Source organism: Rhododendron vialii, chromosome 9a (genome assembly GCF_030253575.1).
Source record: "Rhododendron vialii isolate Sample 1 chromosome 9a, ASM3025357v1".
Lineage (NCBI taxonomy): Eukaryota > Viridiplantae > Streptophyta > Magnoliopsida > Ericales > Ericaceae > Rhododendron > Rhododendron vialii.
In genome coordinates, this window is record NC_080565.1 from 5,448,852 (window position 1) to 5,475,144 (window position 26,293).

At 38.5% G+C, this 26,293-nt stretch overlaps 2 protein-coding genes and 2 long non-coding RNA genes across 5 annotated transcripts; 3 read left to right on the forward strand and 1 right to left on the reverse strand.

The window, feature by feature from the left end:
- The first annotated feature begins 290 nt into the window (after window positions 1-290).
- LOC131299995 (probable E3 ubiquitin-protein ligase ARI7) lies at window positions 291-2,809 on the forward strand. 2 transcript variants are annotated; one of them, XM_058325607.1, is made up of 3 exons: window positions 291-1,073; window positions 1,760-2,516; window positions 2,571-2,809. In XM_058325607.1, exons 1-3 carry the CDS (start codon window positions 309-311, stop codon window positions 2,741-2,743), a joined length of 1,695 nt encoding a protein of 564 aa, XP_058181590.1. In that variant the 5' UTR covers window positions 291-308; the 3' UTR covers window positions 2,744-2,809. The 2 variants fall into 2 exon arrangements, with proteins under 2 accessions (XP_058181590.1, XP_058181589.1); XM_058325606.1 differs by having other exon boundaries at window positions 1,760-2,809.
- Window positions 2,810-7,615: 4,806 nt separating this feature from the next.
- LOC131299996 (uncharacterized) lies at window positions 7,616-8,909 on the forward strand. Its single transcript, XR_009190840.1, has 2 exons — window positions 7,616-8,322; window positions 8,676-8,909. It is a non-coding gene; the product is annotated as an uncharacterized LOC131299996 (long non-coding RNA).
- A 7,690-nt stretch (window positions 8,910-16,599) lies between these two features.
- LOC131299998 (probable E3 ubiquitin-protein ligase ARI8) lies at window positions 16,600-19,767 on the forward strand. The gene is made up of 2 exons (XM_058325608.1): window positions 16,600-18,231; window positions 18,622-19,767. The coding sequence occupies exons 1-2, from the start codon at window positions 17,512-17,514 to the stop codon at window positions 19,546-19,548; spliced, it is 1,647 nt and encodes a 548-aa protein (XP_058181591.1). The 5' UTR covers window positions 16,600-17,511; the 3' UTR covers window positions 19,549-19,767.
- A 2,521-nt stretch (window positions 19,768-22,288) lies between these two features.
- Window positions 22,289-24,699, reverse strand: LOC131299999 (uncharacterized). The gene is made up of 4 exons (XR_009190841.1): window positions 24,381-24,699; window positions 23,913-24,023; window positions 23,421-23,466; window positions 22,289-22,612 (listed from the first exon to the last, which is right to left on the reverse strand). It is a non-coding gene; the product is annotated as an uncharacterized LOC131299999 (long non-coding RNA).
- Between the last annotated feature and the right edge of the window lie 1,594 nt (window positions 24,700-26,293).

Consider the following 26,293-nt stretch of genomic DNA (forward strand, 5'->3'; position numbering starts at 1 on the left):
CCAAATGCACACCAAAAGCATCTCAGTACACCCAGAGTAATTAAATTTCTTCTATCTTATGATAAAGTAGACAATAAAACACGGGTTTTTATAATTCTAGCACTAAATTCTTCTCCACAATCACGGATTTTTATAAAAGTTCAGTTTGCTGAGAAAAATAACAATTCATGGGCCATCTTTTTTTTTATTTTTTATAAGGTTTTTAGACTCTCTCAATTGAACACCACCACACAGCCTTATATAAATAACATAATTTCACCGAAGGAGAAAAGCAATTTTAGGGTTTTGGTTTTGGGGGCTCTCTATTGATGGATTCGGAGGACGACATGCACGATGGGAACGACGCCGAGTCGACGGACGACGACTACAACAGCGGCGACACGGCGGTGAAGTACAGCGAGGACGACAAGGATGGTGACGACGATGGGCATTACGAGTTCGAAAACGACTCAGACGATGCAAGCCTCCGCCAACAGAATTATATTGGCTTGAAAGAAGCGGATATACGCCAGCATCAAGAGGATGAAATTACAACAGTTTCAACAGTCCTTTCCGTATCGAGAGCAGATGCGACCATTCTACTCCGTTACCATCGTTGGAGTGTGAGTAACGTGCACGAGGTATGGTTTGCGGATGAAGTTGGAGTCCGTAAGGCCGTCGGCTTGTTGGAAAGTCCAGTCGTCCGATTTCCAAATGCTAAAGAACTGACTTGTGGAATTTGTTTCGAATCCTCTCCTCTTGATGGGATCAGTTCGGCTGCGTGCGCTCATCCTTTCTGTGACGAATGCTGGAGAGGTTACATGAGCACATCCATCAATGGTGGCCCTGGATGTTTGATGTTGAGATGCCCTGAGCCATCTTGCGGTGCGGCTATCGGCCAGGATATGATCAATCGGTTGGTATCCGAGAAAGATAAGGAGAGATATGCTCGATACCTTCTTCGTTCTTATATCGAAGATAATCCGAAGAACAAGTGGTGTCCTGGCCCGGGCTGTGAGTATGCTGTTGAATTTGTTGTTGGCAGTGAAAACTACGATGTTTCCTGCCTATGCTCCTATAGCTTTTGTTGGAATGTAAGTCTCTTGTGGGTGGAAAAACTTAGAGCATCCTCATTGTAATAAGCAAAATTGAATAATCAAAACTGATTTTGATTATTCATTTAGAAATTGTTAAAGCTAGTAATGTTAAGTCCCACATTGTTTGTTTTTTTCCTCATAATCAAAATCAATGGGCCTACTACCACCTATTCCTTCCCTCCAAAATTTTCACCTCCATTTCAAGATTATTTCATCCCTCCAAAATTTTTCCGCCGTTTCTTCCAACAATTATTTTGTGGATTTTGCTAATTTGAGGTTGCCGATTATAGTTGGAAAATTATACTGAATCAATGATGCTCTTTTTTGGAAGCATTTAACTGCCAAAAGGGCAACTGATCAAATGAACATGTTGCCTGCCTTTTAATTGGGGAAGAAGTTGTGAAGAGGAAAGAGGAGAAGAAGAGAAAAGAGAAGAGTGAGAAGGGGTCCAATAAATTTCATTATTGGCAAAAACATTGCTAGTTTTGACTATGCAAATGCCCAAATTTGATTAATGGTTAGGAAGTTGTTAAGTTCGATTATTACAATGTAAGCACTTTTTTGAGCACATATTGCTAACTTTAGCAACTCTTTGATTTTGATTATTACAATGACAATACTCTTATAGTTTGATATTTTCTGTGTATGAGGCTAAAGCTTACTATTTTAAGCTGGAATTGCAGTGTGCAGAAGAAGCTCATCGTCCTGTGGACTGTGGCACTGTGGCCAAGTGGATTATGAAAAACAGCGCGGAATCGGAAAACACGAATTGGATTCTAGCTTATACCAAGCCTTGTCCGAAGTGTAAGAGACCGATTGAGAAAAACCACGGTTGTATGCACATGAAATGCGCACTCCCTTGCGGGTTTTATTTCTGCTGGCTATGCCTTGGTGCATTGTCGGATCATGGTGAGTGTAACCGGTATAAGGCAACTAATGAAACTGAGAGAACGAAGGCCAAGAAGTCCATAAAGAGATACGCTCATTATTATGAACGGTGGGCTACCAATCACTCGTCGAGGCAAAAAGCCCTTGCGAGTTTACATCAAATGCAAACTGTGAATCTCAAGAAGCTTAGTGTCAAACAATCTCAACCTGAATCGCAACTCAAGTTCATCACAGAAGCCTGGCTGCAGATAGTTGAATGCCGGCGAGTGTTGAAATGGACCTATGCCTATGGATACTATCTACCTGAGCCTGAACATGCGAAGAGGCAATTTTTTGAATATTTGCAAGGCGATGCCGAGGCTGGTTTAGAAAGGCTTCATCAATGCGCTGAGACGGATATACAAGCTTACCTTGGTCCTCAACCGCCTCCAACTAATTTTAATCATTTCCGCACAAAATTGGCTCGACTGACTAGTGTCACTCGGAATTACTTTGAGAACTTGGTTAGAGCATTAGAGAATGGTCTATCGGATGTGGATTCCCAGGGGGCTAGTAGCAAGACAGCAACCCCGAAAAGTGGGGTGGCTGTCGGAAAGGCTAAAAGAGGAAGAGGAAAGGCTTCGTCCCGAGCAGGCAGGCCAAGCAGAAGTTCGGACGATCATGGCTCTTGGACATGCGATCAGTGCACTTATTTCAACACCAGATCTTTGCCCACATGTGAGATGTGCCACCAGCCCAGACGTAATGCAAGGGGCTTGAAGAGAGCTAGAAATGGATGAAAAGATGATTTATTAGAAACAGAGATCTAAGGTTAGGCTTATGGGGGCCAAGGCCCCAGCCCAGCGTAGTTTCGGTTTTTTTTTTTTTTCTTTCCAAATTTCAATATTAGTATTTTTAGTTGTTAAAAACACTTAGATATTGCATTTTATTTTTGGTGTCATTTATACATTTAAATATTTTAAGAATGCATCTGTTTTGGGTCCCAAAGCAAAATCTCTCTCCATGCAACCGGTCTCTCATAAGTTTTTCCTTCAATTATTAATCTTATTTCTCTTTTAATCCTTCTCCACTCGTTGCAAAACCCAAACCAAACAAGCTAATAGATTCTCAAACTTTGAAATTTTAAAATCTTATTATTTATAATTCGGCCCCTACGTTTATGAAATCCCGTTTCCACCCCTAATTAAAAAGACATTGTTGCTTATAGAAAAGCTTTGTTTTGGGCGGTCACTTTTTGGCCGAAGCTGTTTAAAGACAATTAAGACAATGAGTGACAAGTAGCCAAGTATGCTATTATCATTTGTGTGTTTGATTCAGTGTATATAGTTCCTTCCTACCCTATGTATACCAATAATAATCTATCGATTTCCGGTTCGAGGGTTCTTGAACTTGCAATGTGGCTGATTTGTTATCATTATTTTGTTAACCATATTATGGCCTCCGAGGCAAATGCAATTCATATCTTTTAATAAAGTAGACAAGCTTTGTTTTGGTGGTCACTTTTTGGCTGAAACTATTTAAAGAAGACTAGTAAAAGTGCACATGATCGATAAGTTTCGTGGACCTTATGAGATATTAAGATATGTAAATCAAATTCTTCAGAAGAGCTAGTAAATATTGGCTAGTTTATTGGACAGTAACTTATAGAAAGAAAAAAAAAAAGGAGTTCCAAAACAACTGTACATATTTTGGTAGCTTCTTTAGTTGATTCATATTAGGCTTATAGCTTCCGTCTTGCATGACCAATTTAAAACAACTGTACATATTTTGAAGCTTCTCTTCTTCTCTGCTAGTTGATGAGCACAAAATATATAGTACTTAAAAAGACTCTCATACTTGCCTTGTTAGTCTAAACTTAAGGGTCATCATCGGGCCACGCCGGCCCGGCCCGGCCGGTCAAGTCGCTACCCAAGCCCGCCCACGGGTCGGGTTGACCGGGCTTTTTCTTTTTGACGGGCCGCGCGGGCCGGGCTACCTACCATAAATTGAAGCCCAAGCCCGGCCCACGGGCTAGTCCAATTGGTCGGCCAGCGGGCCAAAAGCCGAGCGGGCTTAAATTTCCTTGGGCAAAACTAAACCAAGGGAAAAAAGAAAGGGTTTTGTGAGATTTTGGGCTAATAGGCAGGCCCGTTGGCGGGCTTTGGTCGGGTACCACCGGCGGGCTCACAGGCCGGGCCTACGGGCGGGCCGAGTAACAATTCATAGGCCCAAGCCCGCCCATTACAAACTACGGGCCGGGCTAGCCCGCCCGTTTTACGGGCTCAGGCCGGGTAAAAAGCCCGGCGGGCCAGGCGGGCTTTGGGCTGGTCGCGGGCCTTTGGGCTAAATGATGACCCTTATCTAAACTTAACAGTTCTTTATTACTTATTTATGTTTTGTAGGTATTTTGGGCTTTGTCGCACAAAAAGGCTTCATCTGACACTTAAAAGAGGACACTTTAAGTCAAGCGCTCAACCCAATCAGAATTATCCGAAAGAAGTAAATTATTTTAGACAAAATGATGGCTCATGACGTGTTTTGATAATTAATACCCGCTAAGGACAAGCTAAGAACATTTGTTAATGTTGAAAATATTCTTGCCGGATATTAATTATCAAATCACGTCATTGACTGTCATTTTTCCATTATTTTAAGTACTGAATCTCCAATACAATTGCTCATCAAGGAGCATGGAATTATGTCGATTTTCAAGGAATCATGGAGCAGCCATATATTCCTAAATCTCTGTATATACGTGGGTCATGACGTGGTCCCACAAGGTTTGGTCTTGATTGGTTGAGAAAAAGAACATTCAGTTTTAATTTTGGAACATTAGGACTCTCCTTAATAGGTAATTTTCGATGTTTTAACATTATAAAAGGAGAAGTCAGTAGTAGGGTTCAAAGGATCGGAGGGTTCGGCTGGAAACCAGAAAAAAAAAGAAAAGAAGAAGCTTCAATTGTTATTTCATGAGAGGCTAAGTTCTTGAGTCTGGCTCCTCTCCAATTCATAGGGAATTGGAGGATCCTCCAATTCTAATTCAATGGTCAAGATTACCTTAGTAATTCAAGCCCCAAAGCTCATATAGTATTCTATGGGCACCCAATTACTCCCCAAATATTTGTCAATTACATAAGTGCCTTTCTCCCTGTTTTTTTTGAACGGCGAAAAAAATTCATTAATCTTCAAGTTTACAAAAAATTTATTAATTTTTTTTAAATGACTTCTCTCCCCCCGTTAAACCTGCCTCTAGAAAAAAAAATTATATAGCTTATGAGGATTTTTTTCGACCGAAATCATATAGCTCATGAGATTTTTTTTTTTTACTGATACTAGTGTATTTCCACGTGTGCTTCGCACTGTGTCGTGTGCTCATTGATGTAGTTGTTCTTGTATGTAAAGAAAGTTGAAATTAAGATTCAGTTATGGAAATTATAAAGAAATCATAAGAGTAAGTAATTGAATATAAGATAATTTTACAGAAAAAATATTTTAGAAGAAATGCAAAAGGATTTCTTTGATTAATCCTATGAATCTGATAATTCTTTGAATCTGCACTTGTTATTAAAGTTATGACATAAAATTTTACTAATATTTGGAATTTGGTAAATTGGTACTTGGAATGTGATAATTCGGAAATATTTGGGGAGTAATTGGGTGCCCGTAGAATACCTATGAGCTTTGGGACCGGAGATACTAAGGTAATCCTGACCATTGAATTGGAATTGGAGGATCCTCCAATTTTCTATGGATTGGAGAGGAGCCGGACTCTAAGTTCTTATACGAGGGTTGAGGATGAAACCTCATACAGTATTTTGTAGTAAATATTTGCAGACTCTATTATTTTCCGAATGCTTGGTTTAATCGAATAATTGTTCTTTCCTCAATTTAATTAAGTTAGTAATTTTGGATATGGATCCAATCATGCTTTTTCCATAATTTGAGATTGCTAGCTAACTATACAGACCCGTATGCAACTCTTTATTTCAAGCATTGGACATCTTTTGTGATTTGTTTTCGAATGGATACATATGATTTTTTGGTCTTGAACATTAAGGCAAGGAAGAGTATACATAAGTTATTTTTCTAAAAGGTCGCAACGATGATATTTTCCGTGGTAATAGAGATTAGCTACCAATTTATTGTGAAGAATAGTAGGAAAATAAATAAGAGCTTGTTAGTAACTGCTACGAATACATGAATGCGGATTCTGAAACCTTAAGTCACTTTCTTTTGATTAAGTTCGTAAAACAAACAACTTATTTATTTGTTTTTACTATTGCTTGTTTATTTTTAATTTACAAATCAATCACATCTTTTGTCAATTAGGTTAGAGTTTAATTAGTTTTAATTTATTTAGTTTTCCTATAAAAATACAAGTCCCTGTGGATTCGACCTCTCACTTACATAACTATACTTCGATACGATTCGTGCACTTACAAGTACATTAAAATTTCACAACACTAGTGACCACCAATAATCATGTCCTTCGAATCATTTTCTATTATACCCGGGCTCAAATTTTCTTCTTATTCAACCCTCAACATAGTGCCATAGCTTCCACAACTTGCGATGTGGATGAAGACAAAGTTCGACATCAAGGTCTACAGCGTAGAGGAGTTCAAGATCTTTTTAGATGGAATTCAAAAGTTGAGATTGTAATCTAGCTTTCAGGTTTGCTATCCAACTATCGGTTGGATGCGCTTGTATTTTTGGTGCTTAGAAGCTATGTTAGCTTTGTTGTTTTTCCCTCGATGTACCCTTGTCAAGCTTTATAAAATGTTTCGTTTGCCGAGAAAAGAAAAAAAAAACGTAAAAACACCGACTCTGGAGCACAAGCAACTATGGAATTCCAATCATAGTCCCTTATACAATCCCAATAGCAGCACATTGGAATTTAGATTCTAGACCGCCGTCAACATTAAATTCGTAACCATCACCTGTAGGAGGATCACATTTCAGCAAGCTCATGACTCCTTGCCCGTAGCATGAATACAGATGTAACATCCTTGATTTATAAGGTGCTTTTATGCCACACTTTAGAAACTTTAAATGCTAAAGTGCAATTTTTCTTTGAAATTGTGCATGTGTGTTGTGTGTGTGTGTTCTTTTAAAAAGAAAAAAGAAAAAGAAAACCCATCAGGAGGTTTTCAACGTTAGAGAGAGAGAGAGAGAGAGAGAGCAACGGTGGAAGAAGGAGAAGAGAAAGGGGAAGTGAGAGCTAGGTTGAATTGGAAACTTTGTAAGGTAATTCATGATCTTCTTTACTTGAATTTATGATTTTGTTGTTCAATTCCCTACCTGGCATCTAGTTAGAGCTGAATTGAATTCATAGGAGAAGGGTTTTTGAGGTTGGAATTGGGTTTAATTTCAGAAAATTCGTGGTATATTATGAATATGCATAACTCTGTTGAACCAAGTTGAAACTGTCCTGTTTTTGACGAATTTATTCAAGGTACCTAGAAATCTTCTAAATTCTTGAAAAAAATCCTGAAGGTTCATCTATGAGTCTATTGCATCGTGTTAAATTTTCAGAAAATAACTCGAAGTGGTTTGGCCTATAAAATTCGTGGACTGAACTGGTGTCTGATTCGCGTCTGTGCAGACAGCACAAACACGTGTTGGAAAAACGGGCATAACTTCTTGCTGGGGTATCGGTTTTACGTACCGCTTCTTGATTATGGAACTTGACTCGTATATCTTTCTGAATATGTATGGGTTGTGTCGTGGTTCTTTCTAGATTATAGCAGTTTTTGAATTAAAGTTCAGGTTTTGGTGATTCTGAAATTCTGGGCAGTTTTTGGAGCTGTGCTGTTCATCAATTTTATCATAGTTGAATATGCTTAATGACTATGAGTTCTCATGAGTCTTAAACCTTGATCAGTTGGTGTTGTTTTGGCGTTGGAAGTATTGGAAAAGATTGAGTGTGTGATTTTTAATGAGCATTCGATCGCAGACTGTTCTGCTGGAACTGTGTTTTCTATTTTAGATGTGTAACTTCATTTGAGCGTATTTTGGTCATTCGGACTCCGTTTAGGACAAATTTTATATTGAGATTGATGTTCTGAGAGTGTAATTTCTAATGGTTATAGTCTCGGAATCTAAATCTAAACCTATAGAATACTATAGTCAAGAATCGATCAGTGGTTCTGTTGGATAATGTGTGAATTTGTGAAATTCTTGGTTTTGGGTACGAATTGGTGAATTTACTATTGTTCGGCATACGTTATATAGTGGAATTGATGCAAAACGTTATTAATGCATTTGTTAAAGCCTTAAAAGTATTTCTATACTAAAATGTTTGGCTTGTGGATAGGTGACGAATCGGTGAATCAAGGAGCACCGAAATCATAAGTTGTTCTTTCTTTTGGAGTACAAGGTGAGTGTTTGATTCATAAATGTTGTTCTATATTGAATTAAACTTGAATGTTGGCTTAGTGCCCGGTGATTGGCTTTATGCCAAAAGGCTTTTATGCCTTAAATTATTGGTTGTGTGCCCGGTGATTGGCTTTTTGCCATATGGCTTTATGCCTTAAACTATTGGTTATGTGCTCGGTGATTGGCTTAATGCCAAAAGGCTTTATGCCTTAAATTATTGGCTGTGTGCCCTGTGTTGCTTTTAATTGCTTGGTTCACTGTTTGACTGGTTGAGATATATCTTTTAGCTGTACTTTTAATATGGAATTGTATCCATATCTCATAAACACTCCTGGATTCCATTTTGGAATCCAGTTTTGCAGGCGTTGTAGATATCCACTGCTGATCGTCGTGGGGTTGTACGCTCGCTTAGGGTAGCATGTCGGGAAGGCTGGACTAGTTTGGCGAAATTTTTTGTAGATAGGGATGTAGTGCAGCCTATGTTGATATTTAGTTTGTTGTATAGTTTAATGTTTTCTTAAGACTTCCGCTGTGTTTGTAAGAACGTTAAGTTTTGCGTAATCAATAAAATGGTTGTTGGTTAATTTAGTTGCTAGATTTTGAGTTATAGGAATGGGCTGGTGGTTGATGTTGCACCCTCACGTCGGTTTAGGCTCATTTGAGTGCTAGCCGGGGTGGGGTGTGACAACAGAACTCAAGAAATTGGAAAGCATATTCTACACTACTTCACCGGGTTCATTTCTTTTTTCAGTTTGTGCAACGAAGTCTTGTATGCTTCTGTGTTGCTTGGGCCAGAACGGCTGAGTCGCTGGACCAAGAGCTTCTCCACATTTCCGCAACCGAGCAACTCATTAACGCATAGCGGTGCGCTCAAGTTGGTCGGAGACCACTCTTCATTACCAAAATAAATAAATAAAGAGAAACCATGTTCTGCGATCATTTTATAATTGGTTGGGAGATCTTGTTATGCATGTGAAAGATAAAAAATATATATCGTGCAATGTAAAGATCAAAATGAAAGCAGGGAGAAGAATTCCAGAGGCAATCAAAAGTCAAAATAGGGAGATTGAGAGAAATTGTAATTACCCCAAAAGCCAGACAATAGCACCAAGAAGAGAGAGAACCAATGCAACAAGGGTAAAAGGCAACCCCAATAAGAACCCTAATGGCCTGCAATCCCCCATTCTTGATTGGATTCCTCCCCCTTTCTTTCAACCTCAATTTATAACATTTACCCCATACCTAAATATGAACAATTGGATGTATTTTCGGTTTGACAACTTGAGAATGTTGACGATTTTAACCATGATCTGTTTCTACAAATGATGTATGGAAAAAACAGCCATCTTTTCCCCAAAATAAGTCACATTATAGGTTTAATTGGCAACCTGCAAGGTTGTTGACCTATTCCCAATGGTCACGTAGAAATTAGCAACTACCCTTTTTCTCAATCCAAAACGGATATAAATAGACAAATCACGTTTTTTCTAAATGTACCACAAAATCTTCCTTTATTGCGTAACATTACGCACATCACACAATAATAGACAAATGTTTTTAAATGCACTTATAAAAAAAATAGTGTGAATATTATTGGGAAAAATGTTACACTTTCTATCTCGATATGAAAAAGACTTTATCCTGGAAATATCTAAATGCATACCAAAAGCATCTCAATACACCCAGAGTAACTAAATTTCTTCTATTTTTCGATAAAATAGACAATAAAACACAAGATTTTACAATTCTAGCACTAAATTCTTCTCCACAATTGGTAAGGAGGCTTTTGAATTCTCCATACTTTGCCCATGGTCAAATGTAAGTACTGGTTTTTTTTTTTTTTTTTTTTTTTTTGGGGGGGGGGGGGGGGGGGGTGGGTTTTAGATTGCGATCGCAATATCAGACCTTGCAGTATGGTAAAAAAACGCAGCCTAACAAATTGCCTTTGCCAACTAAGAATTCCATCGTCGCCACCACCATTGATGCAGGCTGAAACCCGCAAAGGTTGGGATAGTCCCGGGAAGCCACTCACCGGGGGCTACGGAGGGGGTGGTTTAGATTGCGATCTCAATATCAGACTTTGCAGTATGGTAAAAAAATGCAGCCGCCGACTAACAAATTGCCTTTGCCAACTAAGAATTCCATCGTCGCCACCACCACCGATGCAGGTCGAAACCCGAGAGGTTGGGATAGTCCCGGGAAGCCAATCACCGGGGGCAACGGAATCACTCGACGTTGCTAATCGCGGAAAATACTCACGCGATCAAGTCACACACTTGATTGTCGGAGGAATCACTCACTCTCAAGCAAGAAATACTTGCACATATTTTTCATAAACTCCAACTCTGATTTTCATTTCATTAGATTACCTATTTATAGGTATTACAAATATGACTATTCAAGACTCCTAATAAAACCTACACAATTCTCAACTAGACCTTTCAAATACCTAGACCACTATTGAAACAAAAACACAACTTACTAAAAACATATATTCTTAAACCAGAAATTAAAAGACATTGACTAGAAATTAAAAGACACTTTGAACTAATTAAAATAACCCTTCGACTTCCAAATTAGAAGTATTTGCTCCTGTATCATACTCCCTTTCTTCGAAAGAACTCAACCTCGAGTTTAACTTCCCACGGTCCACGGGTTGATCAATGAGCCTTTTCATCCTTAGATGTTGCCTGAATTTAGGTTTGTGACCAATGAGCAAATAGAACACTTTCATAACTCCTGAAACTTGGCCATTAACAACCTGTATTGGAACTTCAAAGCTAGACCAAAAATCAACTTTTCTTGAACTACTCCTTGTCATTTTACCCCCATAACTATTTGCATTTCTAGCCAATAAAATCAGCTCGCTCTAAGACTTTCTTAACCAAGTCTTCTTTTGAACACGCTAACCAAAAAGGATCCTTGCAATGTAGGGATGATTTTGCTGCATGTAACTCCAAGTTATTAATCATTTCTTGATTAACAACTTCAACGACACCAACTTTTTTGCCTATCAAGTTATAAAACGTATCCTCTCCGACAAATTTCAAATCTTTAGAATTCACCATGTTGCCAAAATCACACTTAGTAGTGATTAGGAAACCATCGTCCATATACTCATCGTACCTTGGAGGTAGAGTCCAATCAACTTCTTGTAGAGGGGACGAGTCTCTCGACGAGAATATCTCCTCCAAGTTCATTCCATGAAATATGATGTCATTGTTTATCTTCCATGGGATCAAAGCAGTAACAACTCCATTGTTTTTGTGATATGTCCTCGGTCTTTCACTCACGCGCAATATTTTATCTCAAAATGTCACGGGATGAAAACTCAGCAGGGCAGGATCACCGCTTTGATACCAATTTAATGCAGGCCGAAACCCGCAAAGGTTGAGATAGTCCCAGGAAGCCACTCACCGGAGGCAACGGAATCACTCGACATTGCTAATCGCGGAAGATACTCACGCGACCAAGTCACACACTTGATTATCAGAGAAATCACTCACTCTCAAGCAAGAAATACTTGCACATATTTTTCATAAACTCAAACTCTAATTTTCATTTCATTAGATTACCTATTTATAGGTATTACAAATATGACTATTCAAGACTCCTAATAAAACCTATACAATTCTCAACTAGACCTTTCAAATACCTAGGCTGTAGAGACCCGTATTTTAGGGCCGTATTTTTTATTTTTTAAAAAAATATTAAAATTATCGAGTAATGACGTAAATTGTGGAAATTCAAATAATGGCATGGTTATAAGATTAGGGGATCAACATGATATAATTGCAAGTGCAGGGGTGAAAGTGTGATAAGTGTATATATATCTGTATATGGACGTACAGGGAAAAGTTTTCCCCTTTCACTTTTTTTTCTTTCTTCCTCCCTATTCGCTCGGCCCTCTCCCTTCGAAACTCTCCCTCCACTTCTCTCCTCGATTTCATTTAGTTAGAGCGTGATTCCGAACAAAGCCCAAGAATTAAAGTCGTTAAACGGAGTGCGGGCTTCCTATCCATCCAAGAAAAATCATGATTGGACAACGTGGGAGCTCGGTTGACTTGGTCTAAGGGTTGGGTTTTGCTCGAAACCCACGAGGTAGGGATTTCTTACGCTTGTTATGCGTTTATACGGTGTTTATGTACCTAGATCGTATCTTGTTTCGTTGTTTAAGCTTGTTCCTTCCATTTCCGAATATCAGCAGAACAGGGCCTGCGTTTTTTGAGTTTTACGCCTTCTTAAACTTAGATTTGAATTTTGGTTCCTTCGTATGAAATAGAGTAGACTTAAAGTCCGTTCTAACGCCACTAGAATCACCCGAAACCGTTGAGAATTGAATTTATGGTGATTTTTAGAATACTGGTCTGCAATCTGTCTCGTTTTCTGGGTTTCAGCCCACTTCGGATGGTCATAACTTCCTCGTCCGATGTCCGTTTTATGCAAACTTTGTATCGGTTCGAAGGTCTTGAAGGTAGCTTTCATTTGCCATCGGAATCGTCTTAAAACTCTTAGTACACGGAAACTTATGATTGTTTGAGTGGAGGCGTGTCAATCTGTCATGCTGCGTGACAGATTCGTGTAGCCTTGGTAAACCCCTGTTTAACCGCCCTTGGAGTGCAGATTTGACAAGGGTTCCTTCGTGACTTATAAGCTTCGTTCAATCGCGCAACTATTGAGATTGGAATCACTCAAAAATATTAAGAACTCGATTTATAGCGATTTTTAGAAGATTGGACTGAAATCTGGAAATTTAGGCAGCGTGCAGAGCTACATTTTTCATCGTTTGTTATGGTTGAGCGACCCTATTGGTTATGGGTCCTTATAGGTTTTAAAGATGGGTAAGTTGGAGATGTTTTGGTGTTGGAATCATTGAAAAATATTGAGTATGCTATTTTTAATAAATTTTTGAACATGGACTGCTCTGCTGAAAATCAGAATATCTGAAAATTATCCTAAGTTTGAAAGATCGTATCGTACGATTAGTCGAACGTGTCTGTGCCATTGATTTTTCGTTACCATAGTTGGAGTATCGTCGTAAAGGCTATAGTAGCGTAAAAGAATCTGTGAACATCGTAGACTATAAGAAATATTGTGACGTGCGTAATTGGTAGAGAAGTACTTGTTTGATTAAATTGAGAAATGACTGGATGGTTTGGTGCTTGCAACTTGGAAACGGGAATTGAAATGTGAATAACAATCGGACACAACGAGAACATTCGGGGCTCATCGATGGGTGGGCACCTGGCAGGGGATATCGGGGTCCCATAATTAGCCCGGCAGGAGCTAAATGCTCATATCATTTGCTTTCAGGGCTCTTAAATGAGTAATTGCCAGGTAGGAGCTAAATGCTCATATTGTATGGTTTCAGGGCTCGTTTTCGAGTAAGTGCCTGGCAGGAGCTTAGGCTCAAACACATGACACGAAATTGGTTTATGAAGTTGATGAAAAGAGATTCTGATGACCGATGATAATGAGGAATGGGATTTGGTGATGAAATGGGAAAATGTGAAAGATTGTGAAATTGTATGAGATGTAATGAAACGGTACTAAAGCTGTTGTTGATTTACTTGGAATGATGCAGGAATATTAATGGTTCTTGTTGACGTATGAGTAGATAGATCCTTCACATAGGTTGTCTAGAATCCCTGATCATAGTGTCCTGCTGATGACAGTCTTGTGTACTCAGGCTTATCTGTCGTTATTCACTCTAGATGCATAACTCATCATATTTTCCTATAACTTGCGTATAGATTTCTCGACTGGGCTAGTGTGGCTCAACCTATCAATTTCAGGTACATCATAGGGGCGTAGTCATGGAGAGTTTGGAGTGCGTGCAGATATCATAGACTAAAGTTATTTTCGGAAGTACTTGTCTATCTTCGTAAAACAAATTGCATTGTATTGTTTTCTCTATATTTTTTTTTGGAATACTGTATCGGGTGGACATACTTGTGAATTTGGAAACTGTAATGTATTTGGGGGTATTGTATGTACTATTGTGAGGATTTCTATTTAAAATGGTATTGTTATTTATGTTGAAAAACGAGGGCGTGACATAGGCCACTATTAAAACAAAAACACAACTTACTAGAAACACATATTCTTAGACCAGAAATTAAAAGACATTGACTAGAAACTAAAAGACACTTTGAACTAATTAAGATAACCCTTCGACTTCCAGATTAGAATTATTTGCTCCTGTATCAACCACCCCATTGTCGCCACTACCACTGCCATTGTTGTACCAACACCACCCCATTGTCGCCACTACCACTGCCATTGTTGTACCAACACCACCCCATTGTCGCCACCACCATCGACCGCCACTCAATCTCCGCACCACCACCACTATTATTATTGCCACCTCTGCCACAACTTTGGTCACATAATCCTTTAAATCGGTGTTTGCTCCCGCCCTCATTCCTCGCTTTGCGCTCGCGACCTTAATTCTCTCACCACCGCTCGTTACTGTCATCAATTGCACCGATCTCCACCACCACCACTCCCTTATCGTCCTTCCACCACACCACCTCCATTACTACTACCACCACACCATTTTCGAGACAATAATTACCGCCGCAGTAGCACTACCAATTGCCGCCGCCACCTGTAGCGACCCGAATAATTATTTCATGGAAAATACGTCAATATTACGTGTGGCATTGGGGGTAATGTGTAATTACTTTGGGGTTGGGGCCAATGTGTAAGAGAGGAAAAATATGTATATATGTATAGGGGTGGGGTGGGGTGGAAATCAAAACATCACGTCTCCCTCTCTCTCTATACCCCTCTTCTTCAAACTTCATCTCCCACAATTCCTCCACAAAATCCACATCAAAAACCTTCAATCCTTGCCCCTCCAAGCTATAATTTTGTGGGTCTAGTTCGGTGGGAGTTGGCTCGGCTTGGTTTCGGAGTATTTCAAGATCTATGGCTCGATTGGCTCGGGAGAAGTTCATACGACCTTGAGATAGGGATTCCTTACGCTTGTTATGTGTTTATATGTTGATTATGTTGATAGATCGTGCTTAAAATCGTTGTTTGAAGCTATCCCTTTCATTTCTGAAAATCTGCAAAACAGGGTCTTTGTTTTTGGGATTTTACGCCTTCTTAAGCTCATAATTTAATTTTGGTTCCTTCGTATGAAATAGAGTAGACTTAAAGCCCGTTCTAATGCCGCTAGAATCACCCAATACCGTTGAGAATTGAATTAATGGTGGATTTTAGAAATCAGGTTGCGAATCTGTCACGTTTTTGTTCGACAGATTCGTGTTGCTTCAGTAAATGCCTGTTTAGCCAGATTTTGAGTGCGAATCTGACTAGGGTTCCTTCGTATCTTTTCTACTTCGTTCAATTGCGCAACTATCGGGACTGGAATCACTCAAAAATATTAATAATTCGATTTATAGTGATTTTTAGAAGATTGTCCTGCAAATTTGAAAATCTGGGCAGCTTATAGAGCTGCGTTTTTCATCGCTTGTCATGGTTAAACGACGCTATTGGTTATGGGTCCTTATGGGTTTTAAAGATTGGTAAGTTTGTGATATTTTGGCGTTGAAACCATTGAAAAATATTGAGTATGCAATTTTTAATGATGTTGTATAATCGTTTTAACTCGATAATGGGTGTGAGCTTGATTATGGATGGATTGTGCATAATGAAGGATGTTTATGGACCTATAATTTGAGTGTTATGGCTACGTGTGATATCGAACTTTGTATGTATTGTGGTGTGGCATGTCATAGCATATGGACAATGGATGGAGTCGTATCCAACTTCGGATGTCGACGAAATTTGCGGGGCTTAACACTGCCCGGAATGTGGAGTTGCATCCACTTCGTGGGATGTCGATGAGGGTTACGGGACCCAACACTGCCCGAAATTCACGTCAATATGGACGGAGCCCGGTTTACCTTCTTAGTGGGACCTTGGCGAGGGTTACGAGGCCCAACATTGCCCGGTGCATTGCTTTGCATCACATATCACGCATTGTTGATTGGTTAAGCTAGACTTATGACCTGTGTTGCTTGGGAAATGAAAAGAGAGATAAAGTTGTTAATCTAATGTTTGGCTTGTCATTCGACTTTGAACTGTATCTTGGATTACTATCCTTCCTCATTGAGTCTTTTGTTCGGTAATTGAATATAACATGTTTTCATGTATTTCATTTCAAGATTTCTCTACGAGCTAGTGAGCTCACCCTTCCTTAACATTTTCAGGTACAAATCAAGAAAACTAGTTTTTGTTGCATAGAGTGTATGCCTGCAAAGAAAAGGTATCTTTTGTGAGCTTATTGAACGGTTATTTATACATCTATACTTATAGTTTTTTGGGAATTGGGTAGATGGCTCTGTAACCGTATTTTGACGTTTACTTTTTACATTTGAAGAATGTAACTAACTTTGTTATTTCCACCCGTTAACCTTGATACTTGAACTTTCTCCGATTTATGCTAAACTCAAAGGACCTTTTTGGTAATATTGTTATTTTTTTTATTAGTTAATTAGTATTTTTTTTTTTTTAAGATATGTTTAAGAAGTAGGGCGTGACACCACCACCACTATTACCACCACTCCTCTACCATCACGAGTAAAACTAGATAACATTCATTAATAACTCTAAAAGAGAACAATCATAAATAATTTAAGCTGAGTTTCTTTGTCTTTAAATCAAAACAATTATTATAATTCAGCTTTTGATATTTTAATCAAACAATTTTTTAGCTTAAAAAATTTAACATTCAATTTTTAATTTTTCAGCCTCAATTTTATCAAACAGCACATTAGTTTCCCTAAAAAGTCAATTTGACCTCTCTATTTTTGGGTTTATTCAAATTTTATTCACGCTCGTTATTTGCATCAAACTTGTGAATTATTGGTTTGTCTCGACAAGAGAAATAAATAAAGTAAATAAGATAACCCAAAACCCAAATTATGGATGTTTAATCTAAAAATAAAAATTATGACGAAAAGTTGAAAAAAAATACTTTGAAAAGGAAAAAACTAGAACAACATTCATGGGGCCCTCTTTCTTTTTTTTAGGTTTGGACTCTATCACTGCTCCTTTACTACACCGTCTTTCCATCTACAATTCCTCTCTCAATCGAACACCACCACACCCGCAGCCTTATAAATAACATTATTAGGGTTTTGGTGTTTTTTTTTAGGGTTTTGGGAGCTCTCTATTGATGGATTCTGAGGACGACGACTACAGCGGCGACACGGCCGTGGAGTACAGCAAGGACGATGATGATGGTGATGATGATGGGGATTACGACTCGGACAATGGATCCGCAAGCTGCCGCCAGCAAAATTATATTGCCTTGAAAGAAGCGGATATACGCAAGCATCAAGAGAATGAAATTACGACAGTTTCATCAGTACTTACCGTATCGAGAGCAGATGCTAGCATTCTACTCCGTCACTATCGCTGGAGTGTGAATAACGTGCATGAGGTATGGTTTGCGGATGAAGATGGAGTCCGTAAGGCCGTTGGCCTGTTGGAAAGTCCAGTTGTCCGATTTCCAAATGCTAAAGAACTGACTTGTGGAATTTGTTTCGAATCCTCTCCTCTTGATCGGATCAGCTCGGCTGCGTGCGGTCATCCTTTCTGTGACGAATGCTGGAGAGCTTACATGAGCACATCCATCAATGGTGGCCCTGGATGTTTGATGTTGAGATGCCCCGAGCCATCTTGCGGTGCTGCTATCGGCCAAGATATGATCGATCGGTTGGTGTCTGAGGAAGATAAGGAGAGATATGCTCATTACCTTCTTCGTTCTTACATCGAAGATAATCCGAAGACCAAGTGGTGTCCTGGCCCGGGCTGTGAGTACGCTGTTGAATTTGTTGTTGGTAGTGAAAACTATGATGTTTTCTGCCCATGCTCCTATGGCTTTTGTTGGAATGTAAGTCTCTTGCGCTGCTACAATATTCTACTTATTTTTAGGGAATTTGGTTATGTAAGAAATGAGTTTTTCATTAATTGAATGAAAATGATTTACCCTTAAATCTTCCATAAGTTATTTTTCGAAATGAACCCGTTGCCTTGTACTACAATTTTTACTGCTCAGTTTTCCAAGTTCAATTCTAATATTCTTATATCTCTCCACCGTTTAAGCTTCTTCTCTCTTTCTACACTATTATGTCGATTTTTGAAAATATTTTTAAAGTGCTAACCAAAAACAATGAAAAATAAAATTTTGAAATTTGTTATCTAAAAAAATATTTTACATGAAAAATATTTTACATCAAAACAAACAGAGCCTAAAGCTTATTGTTTTGAGCTGAAATTGCAGTGTACAGAAGAAGCTCATCGTCCTGTGGACTGTGGCACTGTGGCCAAGTGGGTTACGAAAAACAACGCGGAATCGGAAAACACGAATTGGATTCTTGCTTATACCAAGCCTTGTCCGAAGTGTAAGAGACCGATTGAGAAAAACCACGGTTGTATGCACATGACATGCAGAGCCCCTTGCAGGTTTGAGTTCTGCTGGCTATGCCTTGGTGCATACTCGGGTCATGGCCAGTGTAACCAGTATAAGGCAACTGATGAAGCTGCGAGAAAGAGAGAGATGGCCAAGATGTCTATACAGAGATACACTCATTATTATGAACGGTGGGCTACCAATGAATCGTCGAGGCAAAAAGCCCTTGCGAGTTTACATGAAATGAAAACTGTGAATCTCAAGAAGCTTAGTGACAAACAATCTCAACCTGAAACGCAGCTCAAGTTCATGACAGAAGCCTGGCTGCAGATAGTTGAATGTCGGCGAGTGTTGAAATGGACCTATGCCTATGGATACTATCTACCTGAGCCTGAACATGCGAAGAGGCAATTTTTTGAATATTTGCAAGGCGAGGCCGAGGCTGGTTTAGAAAGGCTTCATCTATGTGCTGAGAAGGACGTACAAGCTCACCTTGGTCCTGAACAGCCTCCTACTGATTTTAATGATTTCCGCTCAAAATTGGTTGGGCTGACTAGTGTCACTCGGAATTACTTTGAGAACTTGGTTAGAGCATTCGAGAATGGTCTATCGGATGTGGATTCCCAGGGGGCTAGCAGAGGAAAGGCTTCGTCCCAAGAGGGCGGGCTCGGTAGAGATTCGGACGATCATGGCTCTTGGGCATGCGATCACTGCACTTATTTCAACACCATATCTTTGCCCACATGCGAGACGTGCCACCAGCCCCGGCGTATCTTCAAGAGAACTAGAATTGAATGAAAAGGTGATTTATTAGAAACAGAGACAATGTAAGGTTAGGCTTATGGGGGCCAAGGCCCAGCGTAGTTTCGGTTTTTTTTATAATCAAATTTCAATATTAGTACTATTAGTATTTTTGGTTGTTAGGAACTCTTAGATATTGCGTTTTGTTTTGGGTGTTATTTATACATTTAAATATTTTAAGAATATATTCCTTTTGGGTCTCAAAACCCAACCTCTCTTTTTGTGCACGGTCTCTTATAAGCTTCTCCTTCAATTATTAGTCTTATTTCTCTTTTTATCCTCCTCCGCTCGTTGCCCAAAAAACCTCCCTGAAAACCCAAACCAAACAAACTAATAGATTCTTAAATCTTGAAATTTTAAAATATTGTAATTAGTACTTTTATGAAATCTTCGTTCTGCCCCTTATTAGAAAGGCATTTTTGGTTATAGAAAAGCCTTGTTTTTGGTGGTCACTTTTTGGCTGAAGCTAGCTCTTTAAAGAAGATGAGTGCCAAGTGTGCTATTATCATTTGTGTGTTTGATTTAGTGTATACTAGTGTATGCCCGTGCTTGAAGGCACGGCGCACGTTTCGGTCATACGCTTGGTGATAGGGAGAGAGCGAAGGAAAGGGATGTGTTGGTGCTGTAATGATTTGATCACATTGTTACCTACCGAAAGAGATGTGTTGGTCCTGTAGTGATTTGATCAAATAATACCATTCAAACAAAAGAGAAACAAAGTCGACAACAAATAAACTCCCAATTAGAATACTTTTTAACATACATATGTTATCCTAGTAAAGCTTTTAAAAAGTGTTGAATTCACTTTGCCGTGTCCCCAACATTTCCCCTGGTAATGATACCTCATATGGCGTGTCCAAACCTGTCTCCACATGTTTCCATTTTGTTGCATGTCCTCGCAGTGTTGGACTACAAAATCTATCCAAAAATTAAGAGAGCTACACAAAAGTGGGCATAAAGAATTAATTCACTTCCCGCTATTTTCACTCTATCAAACATGTATTTTAACAAAAAAAAAAAGTGAGCATCTTTGAGAGACAAATAACAAAAGTTATAGATCAAAAAAATTTCCTTCCTAAACAGCAAAATCGATTTTTTTTTTCTAAACAGCAAAAAATTTCCCCAGACATTTCTCCACGTGTTATTTCCGTTATGTCGCATGTCCTCGCAATGTCGGACCACAAAGTCTATCCAAAAATTAAGAGAGCTATACAAAAATGGGCATAAAGAATTAATTCACTATCCACTATTTTCACTCTGTCAAACATGCATTTTAACAAACACAAAGTGAGCATCTTTGAAAGACAAAATCCATTTTCTTTGTCTAAATGGCAAAAAAAAATTCTCATCCTAAACAACAATTTTTTTTTTCTGATAAGACTCCCATCAAAAAAATTCCCATCCTAAACAGCAATTTAGGCCACATTAATTTTCCGCAGGAAGACCCTAAGGAATCGATTTCGTAGACTGCTGATTGGTGGGTGTGCGGGACAGCTGATTGGTGGAGGAGCTTTGTGAACGTTTTTTTTTTTGGAACGCCAAGGAGTGGGTTTTGGAGAGAGAGAGAGAGGAGACACGATGGAGAAGAGGAAAACTGCTGGGTAGACATTCATGGGAAATAGGTTAAAATAAATGATTTAATCCAACAATCATAACCTATTGAAATTGCGATCCAACGATTGGAGGGATGCTCATATTTATATGGGTAGACAAAAGACCGCTTTGTTTTATAATGAACCAAAATCTAAATAGTGAATACTCGTGCATGAAGGCACAGCTTGAACAATCAGCACACATAAATAAATACTTAACTCACGTGCCATATAGGGCTTGAAAAATTAGCACACATAAAAAAATACCGAACTCGCAAGCAATATATTAACCCCTATTCAAAAAATTCAACTATGCAAAAAATAATAACCCGAGCATATCCATAGAATGACAGAAATACCCGAAAAGAATGAAAGAATCATAAAAATAGTCCAACTAATCTTGCACATATTTATGACAACCCGAAAAGAATGAAAGAATAATAGAAGTACCAAAAAAAAACGCTAAATAAACTGAACGGTGAGGAAGATTGAGACTTCCTAAATAAACTGACACTCATATTAATTGCACCACACAACATAACACTAAGGTTGCCACAATTCATAAGTGTTTTCACCAATTACACAGTACTTCATGTTAAAATATTTTTTGAACATAGAATTACATAGTGAGCTATTAGAATAGAGTTTCATTCTTTTATCACCTAAAGGCATTTATCCATACAATCTGCCCTCACTTTAATTAATACTGTAACTATCAAGAATTACGACCCAACAATCCCATCATGACTATTATGGTCTTCAAAATCAATCACACTTGAAAAACCAAAAACCAAAAACCAAAAACCAAACCAAACCAAAATCAAAACTCTTCTAGAACTAATGGGATTGCATGAACAAAGATTGAAGTTGGATGGTAAACGATTTAATAGCAAGACCCTAGCTAAGAAGCATCACCACAAATCTCATTAATGGAAAATGGATGTATGCACTATGCATGTCCTTAGTATTTTCAAAAATAGCATTATGCTAACTAACTTAGATTACCAAGCCAGTCCCTGAACTAAGGGTGGTCATTGAAAAATGATAGGCGTTACTCATCTATACACAGTCAAATATCTAGATGTAGTTAATCTAAGCAGAACACTAAACATAGTACGTTGAAGCATCATGACAGTTAACATCAATAAGCCTCAGATAAAATTAAAAGCCATAGGATAATTCTCTTGACATAGTAGGAGTTGCGCTTAAAAATAGACACCTTGATTGAATAAATTGCGGCTCATAATCAATGCCTACTTAACATATTAGGATTACAAAGTTACCAGTCAATAAGAAGGTTGTTGGTTGTTGCTAATGATAAGGTGAGGATTATCGTGGCCCTTAAACTTTTGGATAGGGAGAGCTTTGTTCCCGTTAAATCGATAAGATGTTGTGCTAGAGCTCTTGGAGAGAGCTTTGTTCATGGGTGAGGATGATTTCGAAGACAGCTTGTGTTGTAGGACATAAGCCTACTCCATAGATCAAGAAAAAAGAATAAGATTATTCTACAATCATACTTGTATTACACATAAAAAAAAGAAAAAATTGTAGCAGGATATTACAGTAGGTTATAATAGAGGGGCAAAAAAGGGCCCAAGGCATATGAATCAACCATGTTAACAGAAAAAATGTTATAACCCATAACAAATAAGATTTTTATGAACTCACTGCCATTTATACTCCGGAGTATTGGAAACTATTTTCAATTGCATCAAATTACCACAATAGGATTTTGATGATACCAAAGATTCCACCAACATAGTTCAACTGAGGTATTGACAAATGAAAAAATGGGCACTCAAAAAAACTTATACAGCCTGGAGTTGAGGTATGATAGCCAAAAAAAGTCAATACAGAGTCAGGTCAATAAGTACGTGTGGCTAGAGTTGAGGTACGCATTAAAGCAAGACTTAAACAGCCACCCATAAAAATAAAATGCGTGTAGAGAGCAATCCAATGTAACACACAAATGCTTAAAAATAAATTAGTTAACATAAAAAGGAGAAAACGAATTAAATGATATTGATTACAGTAAGAATCAAATTTAAGCTGAAACATTATTTCCTGTAGCTGCGTTAGTATCCCTTCAGATTGAATTTTGGTCCTCGATTTGTGTGGAAGTTTGAGCCTGCAATCTTTTGAAAAGAGAAAAATAAAGAGTAGGTCTATTCAATAATGAAAATGCACATGTCTATTGTATTCAAAATAACATTAACCCCTAAGCTCCAACCGTCAATGTCAAATTCTGTGCTCTAAAAAAAATAAAATAAATCATACCTCATCAAGTCTTTACATCATTGCCCACCTCCCTGACTTGAATGCCCTGTAATACATATACCAATTGTAATCAGAAACGTAAAGAAGATATTCAATCCAACCCCAGCACTAAAAAATAGTTCTCCGAACCATACGAATCCAACCCCAGCACTAAAAAATCACAAATGGTACAACTTACAATTGATCCTGGACTACCAAAACTGACTGAATATATGGATAATCAATTTTTAGAAATAAAATATACTTATCATTAAAACGGGAGAAGCATATAAACATCATGAAAACAAATACATATACAACCAAACAGTCAAAGTACTCATGTAAGCTACCAATATTCATTGAAGCATCACGATCTTGCTCTGGTAAACATAGTCCGACGACAACCATGTTTAAATGCAAAAAGAGCATATTCCAAATTCCGGAAGGCATGTTACATTTGTTTAGCTTAACCATAATTTTCTCATAAATGCAATAAATTAGGGGAAAAAATACCTCTTCTTGGCTCACATAGTAAATTGAGCATCCAAGAGGGCAACATGATGATTCTCAACAGCCCCAATTTCTTAGCAAAAAAGAGTCACTCAAACCTCACGTACACCTCAACTGCAATCAAATGCATCAAGAATACAATAAAAAGCCAAACTAATTTAAAGAATCGTAGGAAAAAAAAGACATTACAAAGAAGCATGAAATAAATAAGGATTTCAAACAAAATCAGATACTGTAAATAGAAAATATGGACATGAATGCACAAAAACTATTGAGAACTCCAGCCACTTTTGTTACCATATTAGCGCTTATAAATCGAACAGAAACCCATCAAACTATATGAAAATAAACAGAGAAATCACCCGAGTATGTATTACCGACCAAGGGGCATCTAGGGCTAGGGATATCCATATTCAAACCATTGGATGTTCGATCTGAGTGAGAGAGAGAGAGAGAGATTGCAATGAATACCTTCTGAGGCAGCCCTGAGGATCTCCTCAATCTTCTCGCACTTCCTGACGACCTTCCCCGGCTCGATCTATATCACCCTGCATTGCGATTTGACGACCTTTCTCGTAGAGCAACGGGTCTTTGTGGAGAGAGAGAGAGAGAGTGTGTGTGAGAGAGAGAGACAGGTTCTGTGAAATCGGAGAGAGAGCAAGGGGGAACGGGATGAACGTAGTTGTTTTGAGAGAATTTTCATTTGAGATTCCGCTAGGGCTTCCAACAGAATGCCATATGTGATAACCCTCGAATGAATCAAGTATTTACAAAAAAGTCATTGTAGAATGAATGGTGGAGATTTATGTAGGCATGAGGATAAATCTAGAGCATTGGTTATCTTTTGGATTCAAACACAGGTCTGTTTTATTATATAGATTGTTCCTTCCTACCCTATGTATATCAGTAATAATCCACTGATTTTCGGTTCGAGGTTCTTGAATTTGCAGTGTGGTTGATTTTTTATTATTATTGTTAGGAAAATTTATAAAAATAGTCATCCTAGTTTCACCTGAGTCTCATTTTCGTCCTCCAAGTATCAATTGCAACTTTTTTGACCTTTAAGTTTGATTTTCGTATCAATTTGGTCTAATTGATAATATTTCTTGGACAAACTGGATGGAAAAAATTAGATTGAGGGCAGACCTTATCAATTGAACCAACTTAGTTCTAACTACAATGTCCAAACTATCATGAATCTGATTTTTTCCATCCAGTTTAGCCGACAGAAGGTTTTTTTTTTGCTCAGCAAAACAAAGACTTTATTAGCTCGAAAAGGGTACATTGAGATATCACTCAATAAGCAACAAATGTTTACGGAGCAGAGAGAACAGAAACCAAACAAAGCAAAACAAGAGGAAGAGGATAAAGACCATCCAACAGAAAATTGGATCGCATCCATCCTCATAAAAAAAACTTACACTTTGACCGTCCTCATTCCATCAAGATACCCCTTAAAATCCTCCACCGAGTGCACCTTAATATCGAACTTCACTTTGATCCACATAGCAACTCTGGTTTTAATTAGCTCCCCAAGGTCCTCCACTCGCCAACAAGCATTGTTGAAGACAATATCATTCCTTACCAACCATACGGACCAAATTGTAGCATGGAAGGTTGTTTCCCACAAAAACTTCTCCAGATTTTTGAATCCAAAATCTAACCACCATGAAAAGAGGTCTAACAAGGATGCCGGACAAACCCAATTGACATGCCACCAATCTAACATTAATGACCAAACAACCCAAGAAAATTGACAGTGGAGAAAGAGGTGCTCCGGCGTTTCTACGTGCAAAGAGTAGAAAGGGCACATCACCAATTGGCCCTTTGGTAACATATTTTTGTAGAGTAAAGCCGACTTTGTGGCCACTTTGTCCTAGAGTGCCATCCACGAAAAAATTTCCACCTTAGGACTCTTCCAAATCGAACCCAACACCCGATTTGTAGAGAAGCCCACTTGTTCCCATCTATTATAAACAGATTTTACAGAAAAGCAATTATCAGGAGGCCATCTCCACCTCAACAGATCACACTTGGTTAGATCCAGCTACACCGGTTGTAGTCTCAAAAGTAGATCCTCGAATTGCGGAATTTCCCAATCCCGTAGCCCTCTCTGGAATAGCAAATTCCATCTATTAGCTTTGATATCACTAATCACCATCTCTTTTTGAGTAGAGATGAGATAGAGGCGAGGAAACTCCTCTTTAAGGGTTGAGTCCCCTAGCCAAGCTTGATTCCAGAAAGAGATCTCTTGCCCCGAATGAACCTCTAATTTGAAACCCTCTTGAAGAATGGATCTAATACTAGAATTGGGCTCCCCCACCGAACAGATGTCCTTCCAAATATTAGAGACTTTACCAGAAGAGGGCAACCGAGGTAACTAA

What these genes read in the sequence shown, in the direction of transcription:
- LOC131299995 (XM_058325606.1), top strand. Translation starts at nt 309, where the DNA reads ATGGATTCGGAGGACGACATGCACGATGGGAACGACGCCGAGTCGACG. An exon ending in CCTATAGCTTTTGTTGGAAT is followed by an intron (nt 1,074 to 1,759) that starts GTAAGTCTCTTG and finishes CTGGAATTGCAG; the next exon opens with TGTGCAGAAGAAGCTCATCG.
- LOC131299998 (XM_058325608.1), top strand. Translation starts at nt 17,512, where the DNA reads ATGGATTCTGAGGACGACGACTACAGCGGCGACACGGCCGTGGAGTAC. An exon ending in CCTATGGCTTTTGTTGGAAT is followed by an intron (nt 18,232 to 18,621) that starts GTAAGTCTCTTG and finishes CTGAAATTGCAG; the next exon opens with TGTACAGAAGAAGCTCATCG.